The 25,986-nt window shown below is 59.8% G+C and overlaps 3 protein-coding genes across 3 annotated transcripts; 1 reads left to right on the forward strand and 2 right to left on the reverse strand.

Annotated features, from left to right (window-relative positions):
• The first annotated feature begins 7 nt into the window (after positions 1 to 7).
• POLR2C (RNA polymerase II subunit C) lies at positions 8 to 7,970 on the forward strand. The gene is made up of 9 exons (XM_030024368.2): positions 8 to 215; positions 544 to 593; positions 873 to 941; positions 1,126 to 1,178; positions 1,305 to 1,433; positions 2,496 to 2,547; positions 3,060 to 3,228; positions 6,703 to 6,777; positions 7,445 to 7,970. The coding sequence occupies exons 1-9, from the start codon at positions 130 to 132 to the stop codon at positions 7,587 to 7,589; spliced, it is 828 nt and encodes a 275-aa protein (XP_029880228.1). The 5' UTR covers positions 8 to 129; the 3' UTR covers positions 7,590 to 7,970.
• Positions 7,971 to 9,865: 1,895 nt separating this feature from the next.
• DOK4 (docking protein 4) lies at positions 9,866 to 15,773 on the reverse strand. Its single transcript, XM_030026268.1, has 9 exons — positions 15,663 to 15,773; positions 14,184 to 14,397; positions 13,221 to 13,328; positions 12,715 to 12,829; positions 12,500 to 12,619; positions 12,212 to 12,401; positions 11,760 to 11,898; positions 11,543 to 11,666; positions 9,866 to 11,443 (listed from the first exon to the last, which is right to left on the reverse strand). Exons 2-9 carry the CDS (start codon positions 14,247 to 14,249, stop codon positions 11,319 to 11,321), a joined length of 987 nt encoding a protein of 328 aa, XP_029882128.1. The 5' UTR covers positions 14,250 to 14,397; positions 15,663 to 15,773; the 3' UTR covers positions 9,866 to 11,318.
• Positions 15,774 to 16,218: 445 nt separating this feature from the next.
• On the reverse strand, positions 16,219 to 23,494 carry CCDC102A (coiled-coil domain containing 102A). The gene is given in 10 exon segments (XM_030026267.2): positions 16,219 to 17,181; positions 18,248 to 18,351; positions 18,443 to 18,613; positions 18,882 to 19,091; positions 19,179 to 19,295; positions 19,550 to 19,658; positions 19,774 to 19,976; positions 21,247 to 21,649; positions 21,651 to 21,839; positions 23,442 to 23,494. Coding segments are annotated over 9 exon segments (1,575 nt in total). The 5' UTR covers positions 21,782 to 21,839; positions 23,442 to 23,494; the 3' UTR covers positions 16,219 to 17,054.
• Positions 23,495 to 25,986: the final 2,492 nt, after the last annotated feature.

Raw genomic sequence — 25,986 nt, forward strand, 5'->3', positions numbered from 1 at the left:
TGGGGGCGCACCGGCGGCGGAGAGGGGGGAGCGGGGAGCGGGACGGCGACGGACCGGGCGGGTCCTCCGGGAGGCGGCGGCCGGTAGGGGGCGGGCGCGCGCGCGCGGCGGGAGCGAAGCGGGGCGGCCATGCCGTACGCCAACCAGCCCACCGTGCGCATCACCGAGCTGACGGACGAGAACGTCAAGTTCATCATCGAGAACACGGACCTGGCGTGAGCACCGCCGCGGGGCCGGGGCCGGGGTCGGGGTCGGGCCGGGCCCCGGGACGAAGCAGGCCGCCGGGGTCGGCCCCCCTCCTCCCCCGCCGCCGCAGGCCCTGCCTCCCCGGAGGTGCAGCGGGACGGGCCGCGGGGATTGACCCCCTCGGGTGGCGGCCTCTTCCGGCCAGCACGGCCCCCCCGGCCCCCGGCGCGGGCCCGGTCGGGGCCTCCGAGGCAAAGGCCCGGCCTGGGCCCCGGCCGGCGTCTCTGCGGGCAGGGCAGTGGGTTCGCGAAGCTCCGCGTTCCCTCGTGCCTGAAGGCGGCCGTTTTTCTCCCTCAGGGTGGCGAATTCCATTCGAAGAGTGTTCATCGCTGAAGTCCCCATCATAGGTACCGCCTGTCCTGTCCCATCACTTACCCTCCGGTGCTGGCCGGAGGTTACCATCCCTCGGGCTGCTCTCCCCGTTACTCCCATCACTTCCCCTCCATTTTGTCCTGCACCTCCAAGCTGCTTTCAGCTCCCCTTGCCCGTGTTTAGCCAGTGCTACGTATTACCAGATGCTGTTGCAGCTTCATTGTAGTCCCCATAACGTTTTCTGCGCCCTTGCGATCTGCTCAGCTTTTCCCCACAGAAATATTTCTCAGCTCGTGACTTTTTCCTCTCTGCAGCCATTGACTGGGTCCAGATAGACGCCAACTCTTCCGTGCTCCATGATGAATTCATTGCACACAGGCTGGGTGAGTGCTGGGCATGGGGAGGAAGATGAAGATGTGCAGCAAGGCAGAGGTCGTGGGCGAAATCAGTCCGGAGATGCTGAAGCACCATTGTCAGGAGGCTGCAGTCCCTCTGCCCATCTCAGCAGGAGGGTTGGTGCTTCTGTGATCTCACTCAGACATTCCCCCAATTTCCTTCTTCCCTCAGGTCTTATCCCGCTCACCAGTGATGACATTGTGGATAAGATGCAGTATTCCAGAGTGAGTCAAGCAAAATGTCCTGGGTGCTTATTTTGATGGTGGTGGGTGTCTGATCTGATGGGAAGTGCTACTAATTTCTTCCTGGGAGAGGTTTGACATAAAGGTCTTGACCCATGTCTGTCCCAGGACTGCACATGTGATGAGTTCTGTCCGGAGTGCTCTGTGGAGTTCACCCTTGATGTCCGGTGCAATGAAGACCAGACCCGTCATGTCACATCCCGTGATCTCATCTCCAACAACCCCCGGGTCATACCGGTCAGTGCGATCTTCCCGCTTGTCAGCAAGTCTCTACGTTTCTGTTGAGGCCGGGGTGGCGAACGTATGGGATGGGGACAAAACAAGGGCTATGAGCACGTTTCATGTTGCCCAAAGCCCCACTTAAAATGTAGTGGGAGAGCAAAGTAGGAATATCTGCAGAAACAGCAGTGTGTGCCAGAGCCCTCCTCTTCTTCACGTTGTTGTCCTTCGTTTGCTGTCTGATGGTGTGTCAAAGCAGCATGGCCTTGTTAAAACCTCATCCTGCACCCCTCATCTCAAACTCTTGAGAGGCTTTCATGTTGCCCCTCCATCTTGCCTTGAACACTCGGAGCGTGTGCGCTTGTGTCCTGCTGCCATGTCACTGTCTTCTCCTGCCCGCTTGCTGGCGGGGCTCTGGCAAGGTCAGCCTCTTCGAAGGCTTGGCAGCAACCCAGAGGCCTCTGGTTTTCTGGTTCTTGGCTCTCAGCGCGGCAAGGTGTGAGGAGCCCGGGCCAGGGCACTGCTGCCAAACAGCCCTTGCCCAGTCACCTTGGGGAGGGTTGGCGGCGCCAAAGCAGAACAGATGCAAAGGCACTTAATGGAGAATGTTTTAAAATGCTATTGAGGCCGCACCTGGATGTCACCACAGCCTGGGGGCTGCTTCTGGTGGGTGGTGACAGTGTCTGCCTGGTTAAAGCCTAGCTGTAGCCCACTGTCTCTTGCTCCCTTTAGGTGAGGTGCTGTGAGTGCTTTGTGTCACCTGCCAGCAGTCGTAGGTGCAGACTTTGGGCTGCGTCGCAGAACCACGCAGCAGCACTGGGCTGGGCTGGAGCGCTCTCCATCCTGTGGGGGAGAGCAGCTTGGGAGGCAAACAAGCTGGTGGAGTGGGATATCGTGTACCTAGCTGCAGCTGCCTGAATTGTCCCAATTTCCGTTAAATAGGGTGGGCTGGATTTGTTGCTGTAAGTCACGCTAGAGTGGCTCTGTGCAGTCTCTAATGTTTGTAGGCCAGTGCTATTTGATGGGGGGAAAAAAGTTGATCTTGCCATTAATTCGCTTGCTTTTGATGTTCTCCTGCAGGTGACATCTCGGAGTAGAGACAACGACCCCAATGACTATGTGGAGCAGGATGGTAAGCGGTGTTTCACTGGGAATAAGAGCTGGAGGAGGAAATGAATTTTTCTTTCAGGCTCTTTGAACTCATTCTTCCTTTACTAGCTGTGTAACTGTAAGGCAGCTGTAAAGCTGGCAGTTGAGAGACACTGGCATCACTGCATCAGTGAGGTTAGCATTTTGTCTTAATGCTACTTAAAGGTTATCCCTGGAACTAAAGTCCTGTGTCAGAGGGTGCTTCTCTCTCCTTGTGAGAGCTTAGAGACAGCAGAGGTGCAAAATGCTGTGCTGTCTGCTGTTGCCTGGAGGCCTGAGCTGTGCCTCTGGGCATATGTGCAGCTCCTTTTTACTTAGCAAGATGTTTCCCAGCTTCTCTGAGGACACAGATGAGCCCCTCTAAGAATCCAAGCAAGCCCTGGCTTCTGGTGACATCTTCCTGGGCACTAAAAATTCCTGCCTTTGCCCCAGTGTGATCCTGCACACTCATTTGTCCTCTGCAACCTTCTCAAATGGACATGTGTTTTTCTGCAGACATCCTCATTGTGAAGCTGCGGAAGGGCCAGGAGCTGAGACTGCGAGCCTACGCCAAGAAGGGCTTTGGCAAGGAGCACGCCAAGTGGAACCCCACGGCAGGCGTAGCATTCGAGTACGACCCAGACAACGCACTGAGGCACACTGTATACCCCAAACCGGAGGAGTGGTATGTCCTAATGTCTGTCTGGAGGGACTGGAAAAGATTTTCCAGCAGGCACCTACCTTTCAGCCCTGGGGATAATTTGGGTCAGTAAGTGATTGTGAGCGTGCCTGTCACTTCCCCTTGCACAGACTCTGCTCCTGTGTTAGGGTACCAGGGCCAGTCACTTGGTTGCAGCTGCATGCAAGGTGGACTGGTTTGTGGCCACCTCTTGTTGTCCCCTACACGTACTGTCACTGCTGTTTTACCTCACTTCCATGTTCTTCCCCATGACTTGTTTCTGTTTTTTCTTCCCTGCACAAGTGGTCTGTAGGTCAGGGTAAGGTCTGAGGAGCAAATAAATCCATGCAAGGTAGAAGAGGTTGCTACAAGAGCAAAGAGCAGAAGGTTGGGTTGCAAGGCTGATTTTGCAGCCCTGTTTGTTTGAGGAAGACCAGTGTGTGGCTCTCACTTCACCCATACATCTTCTCACTCCTGGAGCATGAGCTCTGGCAGCAGAGTTTTCCTCTCTGGCCCTTTCCTCTGCTCTGACATATCATTCTGTAACAGTAGCACACTGCATCTCATCTAAAAGTGACATGATTTTGCTTTTGGAAAGCTGCTTTGGCCAGAGTGAGGACTTCACCTAGCAGCACTTTTCCATGAGTAGATACCTGAGCTGCTCCTGGCTCTGCATCCCAGTGACCACCTAGCAGACACCCTGTCATCGAGCATGCTGGAGCCAGCAGCAGAGTGAGGAACCAGGTGCTTTAGCCAAAGCAGGCTGAGAGCAGGGACTGGAGGGGGTGGTGGATATGCTGCCATAACAGCAGGGCAGCAGCCAGAGCTGCACTCAAGGTCGGGAAGACCTCGGTACAGGAGTAGGATTTGGTGCAGGGACCACAGAAGCCAGGGCTGAGCAAGCGGGAACAAAAGCCTGAGCAGAGCTGCAGCTGGAGAGGAGGCTGAGCAGCAGAAGGGGCTCAGCAGGTTTTCCTCCTGTCGCCGCCAGGCCCTGCGTTGCCAGATTTGACTCTGCAAATGGCTGCAAGCACTAGCAGGCGGGTAGTGGACTAGTGTACCTCCACACTGTCCGGTCCAAGCCTGGGTGCTTGGACCCATTGCAGAGCATGGCCTTACACTGTCCCTTGCTAAGTTAGCTGTCAGTAAATGAGCGTCCTGGAGGTGCGGTTAGCCTAGATTTCACACCTCAGCTGGACTGCCAGGGGCTTTCTGCTCAGGAGCGGTCATGGAGATCCTGTGTGGCTAGGTTTGCACTCGGGAGACTTAAGAAGTCTTTTGTCACTGAGGGTGGAGATGTAGGTGAATCCATAACGTGCATGAAATGGGCTGGGATCTGCCCGCAGCCATCCCAGCCCTGTTTTACAGATGGAAGGAGCAAATCCCACTTGGCTTTGATGGGCTATGTAGGGTGCATTCGTCAGTCTGGTTCAGTCAGTCTGAGTGAGAATGGGACATGCCAGGCATTCAGCTCCTTCAGCGCTTGGTCAGGGTGGTGCTCTGGGATCTGCAGTAGGAACCAAGCTGGCTGGTAATGCTGGAAATCTGGAAATGGGCATTTTCCTTAGCGTTGATGACCTGCACATGTGGGCTGTAACTGGACTTTGGTAACGGCCAGCTCCAGACCAGGCTGTCGGGGGGAGGGTCTGTGAGAGGCCGGTAGCCAAGGAGGATGCTGCTCAGCAGTTTTGTGGTTAGTAGCATGTCACAAGAGTTAACGTGCTGGTCTGTCCTTTGTCACTGGCAGTTTTGGAAGTGGAATGGGGTAGTTTTGAAGTTTCCAAATGATTTCTTGGCAGGTAAATTGCCCCAAAGTTCAGTTGATTGTCTGGGTGATAGATTGGATGCTTGAGAAGCAAGAATGTCTCTGTGATGTGGAATTTCAAATCAGGATTTGAAATAATTCTAGGTTTCATTTTGGTGCTGTAAAAATTCTCTGGTTTAATTTCTGTGTCGCTAGGTAGTAAGTCTTTGACGCTGATGAAGTGACAGACCTGGCATATTGCTTTGAATTGGACAGACAGGTGCCAGGCAGGCTGAGGTATCATTGGGTTTGCCACCTTTTTGTACGTGGAATGTCACAGTGTGACTTCTGGAGAGTTTGGGTTTTCGGAGATGTCGGTGTCATGGAGAACAACCCCTGCTGCGTGGCTGAGCACATGTACCTTGGCAATGAGGCGATTCCCTGGCTGGGTGGCCAGGGAATTCTTTTGTTTGGTGGCAGTCAGCTGTGTCTTCAGGAAGCTGGTGTGTTATACAACAGGCTGGGTACCTGGAAACAGTTTTTAAGACATTCTTGACAAAATATATGTAAAAGTTGGAAAAATCCCAAAGGAAGATTGACATAGGAGCTGCCTGTTCCCTGATATGTCTGCCTTTCCAAGTTCATCTGATTCTCTGTGAAGACAATACAAAGGCCTCTGCTATCCAAGGCTAGTTATTATTTTTAGTTTGGTTTTTCATGCTAATTGCTTTTTGAGGCTGTTGGCAGAGCACTGGCACGCAGCTGGACTCTCAAAGCAGCTGTCATGGTGGTGGAAACCTCTGCCCCATTTTCGGTCGTGGCTGGTTCTGCAAGTAACATGAAGGCCCAGCTCCATTAACACTTTATCTCTCTCAGTGGTTTGTTACAGATGGCGTATTTGTTTGGGAAGTGCAGCTTTATTTAAGGCAGCTGATGATAGGGTGCTAGGATCAGCCTTTCTTGACATTGCTGGGGCAGAGGAAGGTTAGCAGGAGACCTTGGTGGGCACAAGATTTTCTGTGCTGGCTTCTCAGCTCAAGGCTTTGGGTTTTCTTACATGGATTAAGTGCTTCCAAACAGTCTCTCCAGTATGATGCTCTGTAAGTCAAGGGACACAACAGGTAGAAAGGTGTGTTGGCCTAGCTGATGCACAGGTATTGCAGTGATTTTGGTAGTAATGTGTGTAGAGGAGTGGAGGTGCAGGACATCAGGACGGGGCTCACTGATGCAGCTGGTGTCTGAAGTACAGGAGATTTTTTTTCCTGCTGGGCACAAACTGACCAGGCCTTTCCATCTCAGCTGTGCTGCACAGACCAAGTGCTGGAGTGCTGCAGTGAAGAGTAGAAAGAAAAGATAACACAAGGTCCATTGCTCCACAGTGTCCAGGCTCCATAAACACAGCCCCTTCAGGCATCGACATCCCTTCACTGTAAGCACCTGCCAGAGTGTGCCAGTGTAGGTGGATGGAGCCACAGTACCCCACACAGGGCTCGCTGAGTTTGGGCAGAGCAGGGCTGAGCCTCTTCCTCTGGTGCTGCTGGGTGACTGTGTGGCATTAGTGAGGAGCTAGAAAGGGCAATGGGGGGGACAGCTTTTTTCTGTGACTTGATGTTCGTTTGATGACTGCTCCTTTGTCTGCTGGATGTGAGCCCCAGTTCTCGCTCTTCTGTGCCGCAGAGCACAGTGCCACAGAGTGCCTGGGCTCTGTGCTAACCTTTCCTGCTCTTTGATTCCAGGCCCAAGAGTGAGTACTCGGAGATTGACGAGGAGGATGCTCAGGCTCCCTATGACCCCAATGGGAAGCCAGAGAGGTAGGAAGCTGAATGCACTGCCACAGCTGGGAAGTGGGGGGACTAGCTGGGTGCATTTCTTTGGCTTTCGTTAGTACAAGAGTATCTACTCTCTGCTGAAGTTTGCCAGCCCAGGGACCTGGTGTTCCCTGAAAAGCAGGGTAGAAGTTCGAATTAAGTGGTGATATGCCCAGGCCTGGCAGCTTTTCCCCTCCAGGAGATACTAGATGGCTCTCCTGAGTTCACGTTATCAAGTACGGCAGTGCAGCACTCGGTGAAGTGTGAGGCCTGCAGGGGAAAATGGCTTAGGATATTTATTCACCCATGTAGGGCTCTCATGCTCTGATTGCTGGTGGTACCCAGGTTATTTGCACTGCAGAAGTGCCTGCAGCCAGCCTTACTCCGTGGCATGGGGCTCTGTGCTGGCTCGCAAGTCACAGTGCTGAACAGAAAAAAAATCTCAGAAGCGCTCTTGCAGCCTGTGGAGTCACGAGTGTTGGCATGGCGGTTGTAGAGGGGCAGCGCTGGCTCTTGCCCGGTTGGAGGTGAATGATGCTGATGGTTAGGATTCCCAGCAGATCTCCCTGTGGTGGCTCCGGATGGGCTGGAACCACTCTGCGGGTGCTCTCTGGTTTTGCACCTCCTCGCAGAGCAGATGGTGACTTAACCCCCTGGCTTGTAACCTCAGGTTTTATTACAACGTGGAGTCCTGTGGTTCTCTGCGCCCGGAGACCATCGTTCTCTCCGCGCTGTCTGGCCTGAAGAAGAAACTGAGTGACCTCCAGACCCAGCTGAGCCACGAGATTCAGAGCGACGTCCTCACTATAAACTGAGATGACGCCTTGCGAGAGAGTGCTCAGGTGTGAGTGAGGCAGAAGGTTCCTGGCTCTGCCCAGCAGCACTCTGGGCCGAGGCTTTTACCTCCCCATCTCCCTCTGCCTCTCCTGGCCCAGCTGTGCTGGTTGGTGACACCTCTTCGCTGGCCCCCCCTTCCCAGGGAAAGCCAGCATGATGTGTAGGGTAAAGTAGGAAGGGAATCAGTGAGCATCTTCACTGGAACAGGCTTTGTCTCTAAGTGATCCCAGAGCTTTAGGCCAGAGTTTTGGATCCTGGCCATGTGGTGTTTGGCATTGGGAAGAGGTGTACCTCAGTTACACAACCCTACCTTATTTGCATGTCCAGTCCTTCTGTGCTGAATAAAGCCTTACCCCCTCTGTGTTTTGTCATCCCTGAAAGCTCGTCTGGGGCTGCAGGAGGAGGTGTCACGTCATTTACTTCTCTCCAATAGACATCAACTTAATGAGATCTGCTTTGGAGGGAGCATAGCTCTCTACTGCTGATTGCTGCTCTTGACATAATCTCCTAAGGAGACCAGAATCCCCTCCAGCAGGTAGCCCGTCATTTACCGATCCAGTGCTACATTTAAAGCAGATGTTTGAGGCTGAGCTGGTAAGCGAGATGCTGCAGAAGGCAGTGCTGCGGGGAAACCCAGATGAGCCAGGCAGGCTCAGCTGTATTTAAAGACTCCTTTGGAGCAGATTTTACCCATGCACTTTATAATCTTTATGTTAGGTGCTGGGATGGCAGGGAGTCCATCATTAATAACCTCTGGCTGACAACTTCCAATGTGCCTGCAGCCCCAAGGTGGGTTGTGTGCTGGGCTGGAGCTTGGTGCAGGTCCCAAACCGTGACCACTGTGGCAGTGGCTGAAGGGCTCCAGTGATTGCCTGGGTCACCCCTTATCATAGAATCATTTAGGTTGGAAAAGGCCTTCAGGATCATCGAGTCCAACCATCAACCATGGCCACTAAACCATGTCCTGAAGTACCCTGTCCACTCGCTTTTTGAATACCTCCAGGGACGGTGACTCAACCACTTCCCCGGGCAGCCTATTCCAATGTTTGACAACACTCTCAGTAAAAAAATTTTTCCTAATATCTAACCTAAATCTCCCTTGCCTCAACTTGAGGCCATTTCCTCTTGTCCTATCTCCAGCCACCTGACAGAAGAGACCAGCACCCACAAAAAATTTTTTTTTCTTCTAAAAATGATGTTTAAAATAGGTGCGTGCTTTTCGTTGTCACTGGTGTGCGTCTGAATAATATAAAATTAAGATTCTTCAATGAACTCCAAACACTGTTTTGTTCATTGCTGAAAAAACCCCCTGTGCGATCCCTTCTTGCAAAAATCATACAGGCATAATGTCAGAACCTTCCAGAGTATTTTATGTTTCCAAGATCAATGGAAAACAATCTAACTGTGCTGAAACAATCATCTGACTAGTAATGAATAAAAGAATAATCTTTTCACATTATTCCAAATTCTCCTCCCCTCTGTCAGCGCCCAGCAGGACTTGGGATGAGCTTCTCGGTGACGCTTTCCTGGAGAGATCTGCCTGGTCCTCACCGTGGGGGCTGGGAGGGAGGGGAAGGTGCGTGTGCCACTGCGCTTGTCCCAGCATGGACGTGGGGCATGGGAACGGTTTGTGGTGCTGGGATGGGTGCTCATGCTGAGTAGGAGAGAGCAGCCCAAGTCAGCGCTGCCCTCCCCTCCAGGGAAGAGCTGCTGCAGCCGGGCTGCTGCTTCAGTGTCCTTGCCCTGGCACAGCCAGTTGCAGCACGGCTCCCCAAGACTTCCCTCCCGTCCCTGGAGGGAGCGCTGCCCCGGCTGGCGTGGCTGTCTCGCCTTGAGGCCAGTGCTCTGCTGGACAGTCACGGCGCGGGTAACTGAACTGGCACAATTCTGGAAGAGCTGGGAGATGGAGCGGCTTGAAACTCCTTCGCCCAGGGACTTGGAGCCACCGCTGCCCTGGCATGTCCCCGGAGCCGTGGGTGGCTGGAGCTGAGGGGTGACAGTGGGGTGCTGGCATCCTGTTTCACTTGGGGTTGGTTGATGGAGGGTGGCAACTCACTCCACCCTTCTACCCTCCCCAGTGGTTTTAGGGCTTCACTTGAAATGTCCTGGCCATGGCTGGAGGCAGAACAAAGCTTTGAGCCAAGCACGCTGCTGGGAGCGTCAGGAAATCTCCCTGCATCAGCATTTTTCTCTCTGGCAGGCACTACTCCCACTCGCACTTCCCGAGCGCATTTGGATGGAACGGACAAACAGGAAGGGTGGATAAGGATTGTTTATTCATTGAGCAACTCCTTAAAAAAAAGAAAACCCAAACATTTTTGGTAATAAATGTGAAATCTTTTCCAGATGCGGTGTGTAGCTGGGAAAAGACAGCGGGTTACACCTCTCACCTGGGGGAGGATGCGCTACCGGCCGGTGCTGGGGTACCGACGAGCCCCTCGGCGCCTGGCCGTGCTGCAGGGAGCAGCTGTCTTCTGTCCCGCCATCCCCCCCACAGCCTCAGCCACAAGCTACACCAACCCAAGACACAGTATTTACAGACCACAGGTTCCCACATCACAACACTCCCTGTCCTCAAAGCACGGACCTGGAGCTTTAAGGGCGGAAATAAAACCACTGACCACCCAACCCAGACCGAAAGAAGACTCCAAAGAAACACCAAGGTTTGCACGGCAATAAAAAGATAGCCCTTCTAAAGGAGGTCAATAAATAGGAGAACTAGAAAAAATCAATTGCTTTCGAGTTCAGCACATGAAACCCAGCTCCCCCCCGAGGCAAGGGCTTCCACCCAGCCGAACTGGCAGGCAAGGAGGGAGCGAGGACGATGGGAATGCATGGAGAAACGCGGCTCTCCCCCTAACAGCATGGGCTTCTCTGCCCAGGGACTTTTTAGATCCGCAAAGCTGCCCCCTCAAGGGACAGATGCTACTGGCCAAAACCAGTCCCTGGGTTGCCCACCAGCAGATAAACCAGGGGCATGGCCAGGGGGAGCGGCTGTGGGTGGAGGAGTGAGGGGTGCTGGGGTGGGGGCAGTCCCAGAAAGCCGGCAGGGGCTCGGCTTTGCCAGGCCGCTCACCCCAGCCGATCCCCCAGAAGGAAAACCAGTTTCTCCTGAGACATCTCAATTCTACAGCGAGTGTTTAAATAGCTTCAAGAAGTGCAAAAAATCAGCTCAGGGGTGGTGGGGCATCATCCCCAGGAGCATCCTACTTTTCACGGGGTGGGGTGTGAGATGCTGGGACACCGCACCATCAGCCTGGCACAGCCACATCTTCCAGCGCTGCTCTGTCCCCGCGGCAGGGTGATGCTCCAGCCTTCCCCTCTCACAAAAACCACACCACATTTCTTGATACCCCCCTGCCTCTTCACCTCCCAGCTGGATCCCCAAGAGTCAAAAAACCTCTGAGCATCTCTGCCTGAGGGCTCTTCGGCGGCCACAAAGTTTGCATTCATGTGAGAAGGAAAAATCGCTTATAATGCGGATATTCAATATATATTTCGTCAGTCGAGGCTGAGCCAGCCGTCATCTCCACTAACGTCAGGCCAGGGTGTGAGCCAGCGCCTGTTCCCCCAGGTCTTGGCACGGAGGATGTCCCAGCTCGGTCTTCCCAGGGACTTGGAGGGGTGGCTGCCTGCATCCTTGCCACCTCTTGGGGAAGAAAAAGGGGACCCCCGCCGTGGTCCCGTTCCACCCCCCCCGCGCCGGCTCACGGGGATGATGTGGGCTCCCTGCTTTCAGGCTTGTCGCTTTTGGAGGACTTTGGCTTCAGCAAGATGAACCTGTTGAGGAGGTCGGTGTCCGAGCTGGCCTGTGGGCCCGTGTACGCCTCCCCTGGGGATGAAGCAGAGGGTGGGCTCGTGGGGGGGGGGACACACACGCTCTGGGGGCTGGAGGAGCAGCGGCTCCTCAGTGGGGGACAGGGACACTCACCGGCGTAGCTGGAGGACTCGGCCATGTTCTGGGAGCCAGTAATGTGGTGCCAGTAGGCGCTGCGGGGCAGCATGGTGGTGGGGGTGCAGGGGTAGGAGAAGTGCTCGGTGCCCTTGTTCAGCAGCTGCGGTGGATGGGGGGGGGGGGGGGTGAGGGTGACACAGGGTGCCCCAACCCCCCCGCCCAAGCCGTGTCCCCAGGGTGGGCTGGAGCTCACCCTGACGTTCTTCTCCATCTCCAGCAGGACCTTCTTGTGCTGCTCGGCAATGGCCAACGTGGCACTGTGCACGCGCTGGTAGATCTGCTCGCCCTCCTGGGTCTGGAAGGTGTAGAGACCTTCCCCCGCGTCACACATCCTGTGGGAACGGGGCACGGGGTGTCACTGGGGTCCCCAAGCCGAGGGACGATAAAAAATACCCCCCCCCAGGGTGGCAGCTGGCCCAGCTTCCCACGCTTTAAGTGCTGTCCCCGTGTCCCCTCCATGGTGCTGAGCTGGGACCAGCACCGGCCTCAAACCTCCCCAGCCGTGGGGCACCCTATGCAGGCTGTGGCCATCACCCCAGCTTCAGGCCTGCCCCGGGGCGATGGCAGCAGTGCTGCCTCCTGCTGCGCCCAGCAGGATGAAGGCACCCATCGATGGTCCCTGTCCCAGCGAGGGTGACATCTCACCGTCCGGCCTCGAAGGTGAAGCGAGTGGCGTCACGCCCGTAGCGGCGCAGGGAGCAGAGGGGCCAGGAGACCAGCTTCACCCGGGGGTTGTGCGTGTCCCAGAGGTAGATGTTTTCGTGGGTGATCTGCAGCTTGCACTCGCCGTAAACGTCCAGGTTGGGGCAAGGGAGGAGGAACACGTTGAACCGGTCTGGAGAGGGAAAAAAAATAAAATAAAATAAAATAATTCGGGGGGGGGCGCGTAGCGAGGCCGAGCCCCGAGCAAACGCCCCGCCGCTGCGCGCTCACCCGTCTGCTCGCACTGCACGCCGGGCGCCAGCAGGTCAGGCTCCCCCAGGCTGATGTCGTTCAGGCGGGCGCCCAGGCACTCCACCGACAGCGTCTTGTACCACTCCTCCGCCTCCAGCTCTGCAAGGCACCACCGCAGCCCCTGGGCGACCCCGGCCAAACTGGGGTGCCCCCCCCGGCACCCCAGCCCGGCTCCCCTGGGCGCTGCCCCATACCCGAATCGCAGGTGAAGGTCCGGGCGGAGTCATCGGTGAAAACGATGGCCACAGCCTGTCTCTTGGTCTCCTTGGGCAGCCGGGTGATGCACTTGACATTGCTGATGTCAGTCACCTGGGGAGGTGACGGGGAAGGGGGGGTTACTGAGGGCTGCACCCAAACCCAGACTCGATGCACCCAGAACCCAGCTGCTGCTGCACCCAGACCCCGGCCCTCGCGGCACCCAGACCTGGCCGCCGTGGCATTCAGATCCTGGCTGCTGCACCCAGAGCTCGGTGGCGCCCAGACCCCAGCTGCTGCACCGAGACCCTGGCTGCTGCACCCAAACGTGGCCCCTGCAGCACCCAGACCCTGCAACACCCAGACACTGCCGCATCCCACCGAAGTACATGGAGCGACAGCCACCCAGCTTCAGCCCAGCAAGTTTAGGTGAGGAGGGACCCACTCTGGCATGTGGCCCCAAGCAGCAGGCAGCACCCAGCACCCGTCCACTGCACCCTCTCACCTTGGGGCACCCACGCAGGCACGCCGACTTCTCATCCGGGTACTTCTCCAGGCGCTGGGGCCCTTTGCTGGAGGATTTCCGGAAGACCAGCCAGCACCGCCGGTAGATCTGCCGGACAGAGAGTGCCGGCAGCTGCTGCGGTGCAGGTGGGGGTCCCTGTCCCCATGTCCCCATCCCCTTCCCCAGGACCCCTGCCCTGTCCTGCCTACCCTGCTGGCCTGGGGACAGGAGGGGACACTGGGGCTGGGGATATCCCAGGGCTGCCATCATCCCCCCCACCCCCGCCAATGCTAATTAATGAGCTTAATTAACGAACACGGGTAAGGGTCCCAAAGGGACCCCCATCCCAATGCCTCCCTGTCCCCTCTCCTGCAGCCCCTGCCTCCGGGGGTGGCGGGGCCATCGTCCCCAAGCATGTCCCCCCCCTCAAGCCCGCTCCCTCTTTGTTCTCCCTAATTAGCGTGAAATTACCCAGCATGCTCGTTGCTGCTGGCTCTGAGCGATGGAGGCGGGTGACCAAAACCCCTGACCCCCCACCTATGGGTGCTGCACTCCAGCATCCCCCTAATTTGCACCCAGCAGACCCCCCACCAGTGTGGGGCAACCCCGGTGCCAAAATTGGGTGTGGAGGGAAACTGAGGCATGGGGGGGTGGTGGGGAGGGCTCAGAGACACCCCCCCAAATCCCCACGGTGACCTGTGTTCGATGAGGGGGTGCCACCCGGTGCAGGATCTGAGCCCCTGGGGCTGCTGGATGATTTGGGTACCAACAAGTGGTCTGCCCCTGCACCACCACCACCCCCCAGCCCCCAAAATGCTGCTTATTCAATCCAAAAACAGGGGTGCAGGTTGCCACAAGAGGCAAGGTGGCCAGGGGACCCCGCCACGTCACCTCTCGCGGCAACCAGCACCCCAAATCCACGGGTGCCCCCCCCCCCCCCCATTCCCCAAGACCCCCACTCACCCCCAGCTTCTTGCTCTTCATCCTCACGTAGCCTTGCTTAATGATGTCGTTAAAATTCGTCGCCATGGTGATGGCCCGATGGGGTGGGGGGATATTTTGGGAGGGGGGGGGCTGCCTGCCTTCACCTTCGCCCCCCCCTCTCCATCCTCTTCCTCCGTACCCCCCCCGCCTCACCGCTGGCCCAGCTTGGTGCTAGCGGTGTCCCCCATCCTGGCTGGAAAAGAGAAATGACAGATCGACGGGTGACATCCTCCTCCTCCTCCTCTTCCTCCTCCCTTCGCTGCCTGAACCATCCGAGTGGAACAATCCGGTGTTAACCCCTGCCAGCGCGGCAGTGCCAGGCCAGCACGCACAAGTGGTCCCCCCGCCACCTGCCCCAACATGTCTCCCAGGGGACACCCACGCTGGACCTCGCCCACAGGTCTCCATTGCTTCTTGTACTGTCCCTCCTTCCTCCCAGACTGCTCACTCGGGCAGCAGCATGGCCCCAGCTGCTGGGCATCAGTAGGGTTCAGTGTTAACGACCTCTTGCCCAGCCAGGCCAGCTCTGCCATGGGGTGCTTTGGCCCCAGCACCGGGTGCCAAAGGGACCCCGGCTCCCAACCTCATCCCCCCCGGCGCAACCCAGCCTTCCCTCCAGCCCTGCCGTGAGCTCGGCCTCATTCAGCCTGGTCCCCGCCTGGTCCCGCCACCCAGTTCCCACCAGGTTCCTCTCCCAGCTGGAAAAATCCTCTAGAGAAGGCAGTAACCTAGGAAACGGGATGGGGACATCCCCAGGGATGCTCGGGAGCCAGACTGCTCCATTCTGGTGACGCCCTGGTCCCCAAAGCCCCAGCACCCAGGGGGATCCAGCCCCATCCATCCCATCAGGGACAGACCACAGGGGCCATCCCGCAGCGACTATGCCCCAGTGTCCCCCCCCAGCCACCACAACCACTGCCACAGCCTGTCTGGGTACCACGCGGATGGCTTGTGTCCCCCGTCCCCCCCCTCAGGAGCCAGGCTGACCCCGCTGCCTGGGACCCCAGGTGCTGCTCTGGGGTGGCCCGTGGCCCATCGGGACCAGGGAGTGGGGATGATGGGGGCTGGGACAGCACCCTAGGGACCCTCCGCTGTCCCCAGAGGGACTGGAGCCCGCGCTCGCCTCCGAGGGGAACATCCCCCTCCATCACCCGCACCCCACGCACATCAGCACCCGAAGGGAATTCAGAGATGCTGGGGGGGGGACCTCCTGCCCCCCCCCCGACCCAACCCACCCCCTGATCTGTCACGTCGGTCACCCCCAAGCCCCCGCACTCCTCACCCCTCCATCACCCCCAGGTCTCCGCCGCTCTCACCGGCATCCTCCCTCCCCGCGCTGTCACCCCCCGGCCGGGCCCCCCCGACGCTTGTCACCACGGCCAAGCCCGTCCCGCGTCACCTCCCCCCGCAGCCGGTCCCCTGCCCCGTAGTCCCGTCCCGTCCCTCCCCCGGCCTTACCCGGACCCTCCCGCTGCAGCGGCGGCTCCGGCGTCCGGCTCCGCGTCGCTGCGAGCCCTGGAGCCGCGCGGCCCCGCCCGCTCCGGTCCCGCCCAGACCACGCCCCTCCAGGCTCCGCCCCCGCCCCACCCCACCCCTTTCACCCCGGGCTGCCTCCGCCGTCCCTCCGGGCCCGGCCTTGCTCGGCCCAGCCCCGCCAGAGCCACAGCTGGCCACCATGCTGGTTTCCTGCATGCACATCATTAGGCTTCAGAGTGAACGCCCCGTGGTGACTGACGGGCGGCGGCAGCTTCTCACCGAGCCACTGTCCCTAGGTGCAGGCAGACGTCTCCTCATCCCTGTCCCTCCCTTCTCTGCCCCCCAAATCTCTGCTTTTCAGGGCCCCCACCAAAACCGCCTGCAGGCACCTCCACCCCCGCAGCCTCATTTGTTGGGCCATAAAAAAATGAATAATAGCTGGAAATAAAAAGACATTAAAAAAAAACCTGTGAGCAGCAAAGAGCCATGCTTTCAGCCAATCAATTAAAAAGCAGACCGAGGGGATGAGCTCACTGAAATATTAATTTTTAATAAGGTTGTGTCTGAGCTCCTCCAAAGCCCCGTGAGGCCCTGCTCTGGGGGGGCTAGGCTGCAGGGGCCTGGGCTGGGGCAGTCAGCACCCATGGGTGAGCACCCCTGCACCCGTGGGAGAGCGACCACCTCTGCCTGCCCACCACAGCCCTGCAGATGTGGGCACCTCTATGGCCATGAGCATTATCAGCCGCCCCGTAACCCCCGCTTCTCGCTTCGCAGGCACAGGGATGGGCTTTACACATGAGCTGGGCTTGTCCCCAAGCATGGGGGCAGCAACGGCAGCGGGGTGACACCAGCAGCCACGCATCCAGCCCCACTGACGGAGAAACGCCATTTCTGCCCCATGCTGTCCCCTCCCGTCTCCTCCATCCTTGCTCCCGCATGGGAAAAGACCAACAGCCCAAGCCACCACCAGAGCCTGGGCCCCTCTGGGCTCTGTATTTATGATAAAAAAAATCATATACAAATACATACATATATATAATATATATATAAAAAAGTGGGCAGGAGAGCGTGGCCGGCTGCAGGGCTTGATGCCCCTCTCTGCCCTGCACTTCTTCCTCCTGGGCTGCTCAGCGATGCCGGCTTTGGTGGCCACATCTGTGTCCCAGGAGATGCCGGTGGCCAAGGGGCATCAGATACTGTCTGAGAGGCAGCGGGCTTGGAGCATCCCTGGGCAAATTCCTCCCCGCCGCTCCATGCCTCAGTTTCCCCATCTATAGGAGGGTCACCGCATGGCCAGGCCCCACGACAACAGGCACTTGTGGGCAGAGGACCACCATGGGACATCCCTGTGGCAGTGACACCTGGCCCTGGGCTCTAGGGCACCTGGATCTGCAGGTCCTCATCCTCGTCGGGGTCACTGGTGCCGTCCCCGGCGTCATCGGGGCCGAAGCGGGCGCTGCGCATCTTGCCGAAAAGCGGGGTGCTCTGCTGCCGCCGCAGCCTGCCGAGGGAGAGCTGCCGGGGTGGGGGGCGGCGGGGTGCAGCCCTGGGGGGATGCCGAAGCCGAGCCCATCCCCCTGCACCCCTACAGCATGACCGCACCCCAGTGGGACCCCATTGCTGCGGCTCCCACTAAGCTCTGGGTGCAGGATCAGCCTCCCAGCCTGGGGCCAATCCTCCAGTGTGGGGTCAGGGAGCCCTGGATGATGCTTGGCACAAGTGGGGCACCAGCTAAAACCCTCCAGCGCTGGACACCTCCCCGCCAGGCATCTCGGACTCAGCCGACAGTGCAGAGCAGGGAAGAGTCATCCCCCTAAAACAGGAATCCCCCCAAAACAACCCAAGAGTCCCCATTCCCGGGAACCTGCGGTGGTTTTAGCTCCTCACATGCCCTTGCATGAAAATTCATCAACAAAAATTTATGAAGCAAATTTGAAATCAAAAGGCCCAGGACCTGGTCAGATCCGACCAGTTTGCTGTGTTTTACTGGAAGGCATGAATTATTTAAGGACGAGCGCACGGGGAGGCTGGAGGGGGGGTGAAGATGAAGCCTCCATTATTGCTCCATGATTTAATGAAGATGTCCCAATAAAATAAAGGAATATTATAAACACAACCCGCTCAGCGCCTCCCAGAGATGCGGCATTGATCCCTCACAGCCATTTCAGCTCTTTAAGGCTGGAGAGGCGAAGCAAGGCAGGGAAAGTTTTTAAGGGCAATAAAACCCACCTCCCGCCTCCCCAAACCAGTGTGGGATGCTTGAAGCCTGCCCTGGCCCTGGGCACCAGCAGGTGAAACCCCAAGCGGTGTGAAACTAGGCTGTACTGGTCGGTGGGCAGCCTTATGCTGGTTTAACTGGGAGGTAAATGCCATCCAGTTTGCAGTGGGGTGAAGGCTGCTCCAAGGATGGCTGAACACCCTCCAAGGTTGTTGAAGGCACTTTGGCCACACAGCCCAGGGTTCAACCAGGGAGAAGCCATTTGAGGGATGGTGGCGAGGAGAACGTCATCCCACCCATGGGCCCTTGATGGTCCCCACCGTGGTCCCCCCCCCAGTCCCCCGCTCACCGGGACTGCAGATGCTCCAGCTGCACCTGGAAGCTCTCGCTCTGCTCCGTCTGCTCATCCAGTGACCGCTGCAGCTTCCGTGTCTGGTTGTGGGCCTCGTCCAGCTGCAGAACGGGATGGGACGGGGCTGTTGGCAGCTGCGGAGGGAGTAGAGCTGCCCACCCCTGTCCCCACCACCGGCGCGAGCTGCCTTACCTCGTCCTCGGCTTGGGCCAGCTCCTTCTTCAGCTCCTCCACCCTCAGGCGCAGCTTCTTCACCTCACCCTCGTGCTGCTCCACGCGGCGGTTGGCATGGGCCAGCTCGGCCATCTTCTCCTGGTACTGCTTCTTCAGCTTGGTGTGGATGTGCTTCAGGTCGGCCAGCTCCTGAGGTGGGCACGGGGTGGGGGGCTGAGCAGGTGAGAGCCACCCCCACTGCCGGGTGCCCCCTTCTCCCACTCCAGGTACCTCTCCCACCACCCCACCCCATGATAGAGGGGCTGATGGAGCAAGGATGGGGTCACTACCACCCCTTAGATGAAGGGTGGTGGCAGAGTTGGGGCTTGAGGAGGTCCTGGGGAATGCTGAGCCACTGCTGAAGTGACAGAGTCACCCAGGGAGGGGGTGGTGGGGCACAGGACCACCCCCATGGCACCTTGTTCTTCTCGAAGAGCTCGGCCTGAATGGTTTTGAGGTCGGTGTCCAGGGCGCTGGCCGTCTGGCGCCGCTTGCGAGCCAGCACCTCCTCCAGGTCCTCAATCTGTGCCCGCAGCTTCTTGTTCTCCCGCTCCAGGTTGAGCTTCTCCGTCTCCAGCCGCTCCCGCCGGCCCCACTCGGCTGCGTTCTCTGCCTGCAGCCGCTCCATCTGGGACAGGAACATGGGGTGGCTGGGGGGCAGCGGGGACACCCCTCGCCACTCCCTTCGCCCCCCTCTACTGGGGTTTGGCCTCACCTCCACACGCAGCTCCGCCAGCTTCTTGTCCATGCTGGAGCGAGCGCCCAGCTCATCCTCCAGGTCCTCAGAGATGCGCCCCAGCTCATCCTGGTGGATCTCCTTCAGGATGTTGAGCTGGGGGGGACACACAGCACTCAAGGTGGGCAGGGTGCACCCACCTTGCGCCACCTGAGCCCTGCCCGCACCCATCCACCCAACCTCTGCAGACAGACCAACTGGCTCAACAGCTCTAATTAAGACTCTTAATGAGCACTCTGGAGTCAGGGAGGTGGCTGTGGGTCACCATGTCCAACCATGAGGAGATGCCACCCGCCGGGGGACAGGCCACCCGCCCCGGGGCACCCCTGGTCCCCAGGCACCTCACTCACCTGCTTCATCACCTCCTGCTTGTTCTTGTTGAGCTCCTCGTACTTGATCTTCCACTGGCTGAGCTCACCCTCCAGCTTCTCAATGCTCTTGCTGAGCGCCAGCTTGTCCCTGGGGAGAGGCAACGCTGGTGACAGCCGGCAGGACTCCATGGGATGTCCCATCCCCATGGGGACCGGGCTGGGCTCAGCTGGCACCCTGCAAGGATGACACCCTGAGCACTCACTCCCGCTCCTTGAGCAGCACTTTTTGGCACTCATCCAGCCTCAGCTTCAGGGCAGTGACTTTGGTGGCATCCTCCTCCATGACACTGACGTCCTCCCAGAGCAGGCGGCTCCGTTCCTGGCGGGCGAAGGAGGCCCGGGGGCCCCGCTGCTCCCAACTCTCATCCTGCTTGCTCGTCAAGATGTTTTCCATCAGCTCCAGCTCCTGCGGCGCCGTGGGTGGCCCGGCACAGGGGACAGGGAGTCACCAGTGGGTGAGGGGGCAGCCCTGGCTCCCCACCCCCTAGAGCACCCAGCCTTCACCCCATAACCAAGAACATCCCTCCAGCCAAACCCAGCAGCATCCCTCCCTCCGGTCCCCAAGGACCCCCTGAGGCTGATGGAGAGGGACCCATCGTCCCAGGGGAGCTCCCATACACCACCACGCTCTGCTGCTGGCTCCCTGCCTCGCTAGAAATTTGGGATAATTCTGATTTATTACCCTGACCTCGCAACCGCTACATGGGCAGTCTTCTACCAGGCTCCACGAGCGCGTGGTAAATGAGCTGCAGGGGTTTTCTGGGGAGTGGATGTCCCCGGGGACCAAGCGGGGAGCCCGCTGGGGATGCTCAGATTAGCCTCACATTTGCTGCTCGGCAGCCGTGCCGTCAGAAAGACCAAACCGACACGGTGCGGTACCCCGAGTGGTGACTTCTGCATCGCGACAGAGCCGATGGCAGCAGAGAGGGGATGGCTGGAGCAGCTGGGAGCATCCCTGGGGTGGCTCTGGTGTCCTCCTTCCTCCTGCTCCTCCTCCTCCTCCCTTCAGCACAGACCTCTGCCAGAAGCCTGTATGGCCACCCTGGCATTTGAGCCATTGCTGGGAGATGCCACCAGCACTGCCGAAGCCACTGTCCCCTGCACCGGCACACCAACTTTTGCCTAGTGCTTCCAAAGGGAAAGCCCCAAGAAAGGGACCAGAGCCAGTGCTGAGGTGATCTTGCTGCATGGGGCTATGGGGGTCCTGCACCCCCCCCCATGACACTGCTCTGAGAGGGGTCTGACCCCCCTCAGTGCTGTTCCAAGAGGGGTCTGACCCCATGATACTGCTCTGAGAGGGGTCTGACCCCCGCACGCTGCTCCAAAATGTCTGACCCGCAAGGCTGCTTCAAGAGGGGCCCGTCCCCCCCCCCCCGCTGCTCTGAGGGGTCTGAGCCCAAAATCTTGCTCCGAGAGGGGTCTGACCGCATGACACTGCTCTGAGAGGGGCCTGAGCCCCCTGTGCTGCTCTGAGGGAGTCTGACCCCCCCCCATGCTAACCCAAAGGGCGTCTGACCCCCCTGTACTGCTCTGAGAGGGGTCTGCCTCCCCATGCTGCCCACCTTGGTGGGGCAGGGAGTGACCCCACGGGCACCCGCAGGCAGTGGTGGCTTGGGGAGACCCCCACGGCACCCCACCAGCCCTGCTCGCCACAACCAGCCCCCCCCCCCCCCCACCTTGGCTTTCTGTGGCGCCTCGGCCCCCACGTCCCGCACAGGCTCATGCTCGGGGTCAGCCTCTCCCTCCGCCCCGTCGACGTTGGGTGGGCTGCCGGTGCCGGGCCGGCCATGAAGCCGCGCCGGCGGGCGGGCGGGCGGCGGGCGCTCTTCCGGCCGGTCGCGGTCGCGGCGCAGGCCGGCCAACTCCTTGGTGAGGGCTTCCAGGCGATGCCGCAGCTGCCGCACCTCCTCGCGGGCCCGGTTGCGTTCGGCCCGCACCTTGCTCCATTTCTCCCGCCAGTTGGCCGTGCAGTCCGACCACCATCGCATCGTCTTCTCCATCTGGGCCGCCCGTGCCCGCGCCTCCTCCAGCTCCCGCAGCCGCAGCTCCTCCCGCCCTTCCCAGTCCCCTTCCAGCAGTGCTGGGGGGGGGGCCAGGCGAGGGCGTCCCACTGGGGGGGGACGGGGAGGGTTCGGGGGCCAGCAGGGCCAGCAGCGAGCCCCCCGGCAGCGGCGGGGAGCCGGCCAGGCGCGAGGCCCCGCTTTGGCTCATGGCGGGTCTCCCCTAGGGCATGGCCGTCACCGTCGGGGCGGCGTCTCCGCCCGGGGACCTGCGGGAGACGGGAGGGGTCAGGGGGGCCCCAGGGGGGCTGCAGGAGGGGGCTGGAGGGAAGGGGGGGGCCACGGCCCCTGGTTTTGGGGGCAGCGGCACACTGAGCGACGAGGTCCCCGGCATGGATCCTGGTCAGGTCCCCGGTGAGGACTCCGGCAAGGTCCCCGGTGATGGCCCCAGCAGGGTCCCCAGCGAGCACCGCAGCCCACTGCCCGGCCACCGGCACCATGTCCCAGCTTGGCACTGCAGCAGGCACCAGCCTGGCTCAGGGCACCTCTGCCAGTGCACCGGAGGCATCAACGTCTACATGTCATCTGGATGATGTCATCCACATGAGGTCATCAGGATGACATCATCTGCAGGCCTCCAAGACCATCCCCGGTGCTGTGGTGGGGGGACCCGGCTGCACCCTGGCGGCTCCAGTGAGGGTTAAAGCCTGGATCCGGCGCCAGCGAGGCAGGAACAGCTCCGGAAGACCAAACCAGCCACGGCGGCAGGATGCGTGCCGAGGCGGCCAGACGCGCTCTCCGGTGATGCCGCAACAAAGGGCCGGCGCTGACCTCCTACATCCCAGCACGGATCTCACATCCCGGTTCAGCCAGGCGGGTAAACCGCCCCAGGAAACCTTAATGGGAGGCTGCTGTGCACCCTAATGGGATAAGTACAGAGCCCGGCCGCGGGCAGCCCGCAGCCTCCCGGCAGGTTTTCGGGGGGATGGTGCAGCCCAGACCCGCCGCCAAATCTGGCCGGGCTGTGAGAGCTGGTGCCGGAACAGCGGAAGCATCGGCCGATGGCAATTATGTGCTTTGCACAGGGGAAAAAATTAATTTCTCCGATGATATTTGCTGATATGAAATGGTGAAGTTTTGGTAAAACTCGGAGGCAAGCCTTGGCCTGCGCTCTCCTGCTGCCTGCATGGGCTGCTGCCGCGGGGAGGAAATCCAGGTCCCGGTGGGATCCGGCACCGCAGACCCCCAGCTGCTGTGTAATGCCCACTGCAGCACCGGCACCCGTGCAATGCCCACGGGAGCACAGACGGAGCACGGGCACCCGTGCAATGCCCGTGGCAGCACCGCCGTCCCTGCAGTGTTCACAGGAGCACCGGCCCCCGTGCAACACCCACGGGAGTACACGTGGAGCACCGGCCCCCGTGCAGGACCCGCGGGAGCGCGCCGAGCGCACTCCCCCCCCCCCCCCGGCTCCGGCGCGCGGCCCCCGCCGGCCGTCCCGGACTCCCGGCGGGGGCGGAACCGCCCGCCCCCCGCGCCTCCCCATTGGTCGCGGGCGCTGCCACTCCGCCGCCGGCGGTGACGCGCCCCGGCCCGCGGGAGCCGCTGCATTCCTCCGCGCCCGCCCCGCCCCGTCCCGTCCCGTCCCGGTACAGCCGGTACCGCCCGGCTCGGCTCGGCCCCGTACCGCCCGGCCCGGCCCGGCTCGGCTCGGTACCGCCCGGCCCGCCCTGCTCCGCCCCGTCCTGGCGCGCCACCCCCCACCCCCCTAACCCCCGCCAAAGTTTCCCGCAAGTTTCCCGTCGCGCCGGTGCCGCCGGTGCCGCGTGCCGCCCGCCCGCCCGCCGGCCCGGCCCGCCCCGCTCCCTCACCGGTGGCGGCGCGGCGGCGGTACGGGCAGCCCGCGCGGGCCGGGGCGCTGCCGGCGGAGTCTCCTCCTCCTCCCCCTCCTCCTCCTCCTCCTCCTCCTCCCCCCGCCGCTCCCGCCCCCCGCCCGCGCCCCGGGGGGGTGGGGTGGGGGGGCCGGTCCCGCTGCCGGAGCCCAGCCCGTGGCCGCGGGCGCGTGTCCTGCCTGTGCGGCGGGGGGGGGGGGGGGGGGGGGAGGAGTTTGCTCGTGTGCGTGTGCTTGCACGCGTGGGGTTTCCCGGCGGTTATGCTCGGGGGAGGTTTTACACGGGTGTTTGCACGTGGGAGGCCGTCCCCAGCGATGCACGCGCGTGTTGCGCGTGGGTGCACGCTGACATGCTTGCACACGCGTGCAGGCGGGTGTTTGCCCACGGGGGAGCTTGCTCGTGGGTGTTTGTGCAGGCGTTTTTAGGTGCAGGCGGGTGGCACGCAAGCGTCTGCACTGAGGAGCGCGTGCACAGCGATGCCTGCGCACAAACGCGTTGCAAGCGTTTGCGCAGGCTGTACACAGGCATGCTTGTGCACAAATGTGTTGCACGCAAGCATTTGCGCGCGAGAGGTTGCACGCTGCTGGTTGCGTGAGGTTGTCGTTGCTCATGGGTGCTTGCAGACATGCACAGGAGCGTGCTTGCTCATGAGGGTTTGCACACGAGCATGGTGCATAGAGGGGCTTGCACAGGCGCGTGCTCACACGTGGGCACGCTCACACACATTTGCATGAGTATTTGCACGCAGGCGTGCCAGCGCACAAGTGTGATGCACATGGGGCTGCAGCTGCCAGACTGCAGCTTGGCCCCGGCTTCCTTCCAGCCTGGGCCTCTTCGGGGTTTGAGTGCTCCTGGAGCCACCAGTGCCATGGCTGCTGTGGAGGGGGGGGGGGCCAGTGCCGGCTGCTGGAGCAGGCCTGACCCTTCTTCCCTGTGGCTCTGGCTGCTCCCACAGGATTGGCATCGCTCTACTCACATCCATGAGTCGGAGGCTGGGGCTTGGGAGGGGACCCAGGGAGGACGGGACATCCCCACCCAAGGGTCCCCATGGGTGAGCAGGTCCTGGACGGCCACGCAGCACTGCCCACCACATCACCTCACATCCCGATGCTGGCTCCGTCCTGCTCCCGACCAAGCAGCAAAGCCCCAAACCACCATTTTCGCCCAGTATTTTTCCCTTTGCTGGATGCTTTTCAGCAAAAAAAAAAGGGGGAAATACAAGTAGCCAAAAGGATTTGTGTCGCACAGGACAGGGAAATGATGCCACGGGACGCAGACACACTTTTCGCCCCAGCATCAAGCAAAGCAGGGAAAAATAAATCAAATTAAAGCAAAACTGCAAATGCCTGTGCGTGTTCTCTCCAAGCCCGGTATTTTTCCACTGGAAACGACCCCAAAAAGCTGGAGGCGGGGGATGCTTTGCTCTCCCACGCCCCTATCCCTGCATTTTGTGCCAGGGAAGCCCAAACCGGCAGCTTTGCTTGCAGCCGGTAAAGTGATTTTGCAGGCGGTTTGGCCAGAGCTGCTGGTGCGTGCCGGCGGGTTGGGGTTTTAACCCGCTCCCGGCACTAAAACCAGGCTTTGAAAACCAGCAAAGTTTTTTCCAAGTGTGTCTTTACTGTTTGCTTGGATGTGAACATCTCGGTGACACCGGCATGTTCAAGGACGCATTGCCAGCAGCCTGGGATCTGTGGTTTTTGCCCCTGCAAAAATCAAACCTCCTTGGCCCAGGGCATGTCACCTAAGGATGCAGACAGTGACCCATCTCTGTGGTCCATGGACCATCCTCCTGGCACCCTTCTCCTCCAGCTCTGGGTTTCCAGCCTGGCCCAGGGTGCCTGGCTGTGCCCAAGGGGCTCCCGTCTTCGGGGTGGGTCAGATGGAGGCAGATGGTTGCCCTGTGCCATGAACTGAGACCTGGAGACTGGTTGCATGAGTGGCTGCAGGTGCTGGGCAAGCACAGGGTGGCATTGCTGCCCCGCGGTGGGAACCGGTGTGACGGAGCCGTCCCCACGCCTCTGCATGTGGCCATGGCCCTGCAGTTGGACCCAGCAGCCCCCGGAGCACGAGGTGAAGCCTTTTGGGGAAAACCTAACTGTTTGGGGGAAAAAAAAGAAGACCTTTTTTCCTTCGGCTGGGCCAGGTGGCATCGCTGAGGACCTGTGCCGTCGTGGCTGGGGGTGGCGCGGAGGATGCCAGTTCCGTCCTGACAGTATCATCAAACTGTAGTATCAGAGAATCATAGAATATCTCGAGTTGGAAAGGACTCATAGGGATCAGCGAGTCCAACCTCCTGCTCCTTGCAGGACTACCTAAAACTAAACCATATGACCAAGAGTGTCATCCAGACGCTCCTTGAACTCTGACAGGCTTGGTGCCATGACTGCTTCCCTGGGGATCCTGTTCCAGGGACTGACCACTGTCTTGGTGAAGAACATTTTCCTAATGTCCAACCTGAACTTCCCATGGTGCAGCTTCATTCCGTTTCCTCGTGTCCTGTCGCTGGTCACTAGAGAGAGGAGAT

Source organism: Aquila chrysaetos, chromosome 9 (genome assembly GCF_900496995.4).
Source record: "Aquila chrysaetos chrysaetos chromosome 9, bAquChr1.4, whole genome shotgun sequence".
Classification (NCBI taxonomy): Eukaryota; Metazoa; Chordata; class Aves; order Accipitriformes; family Accipitridae; genus Aquila; species Aquila chrysaetos.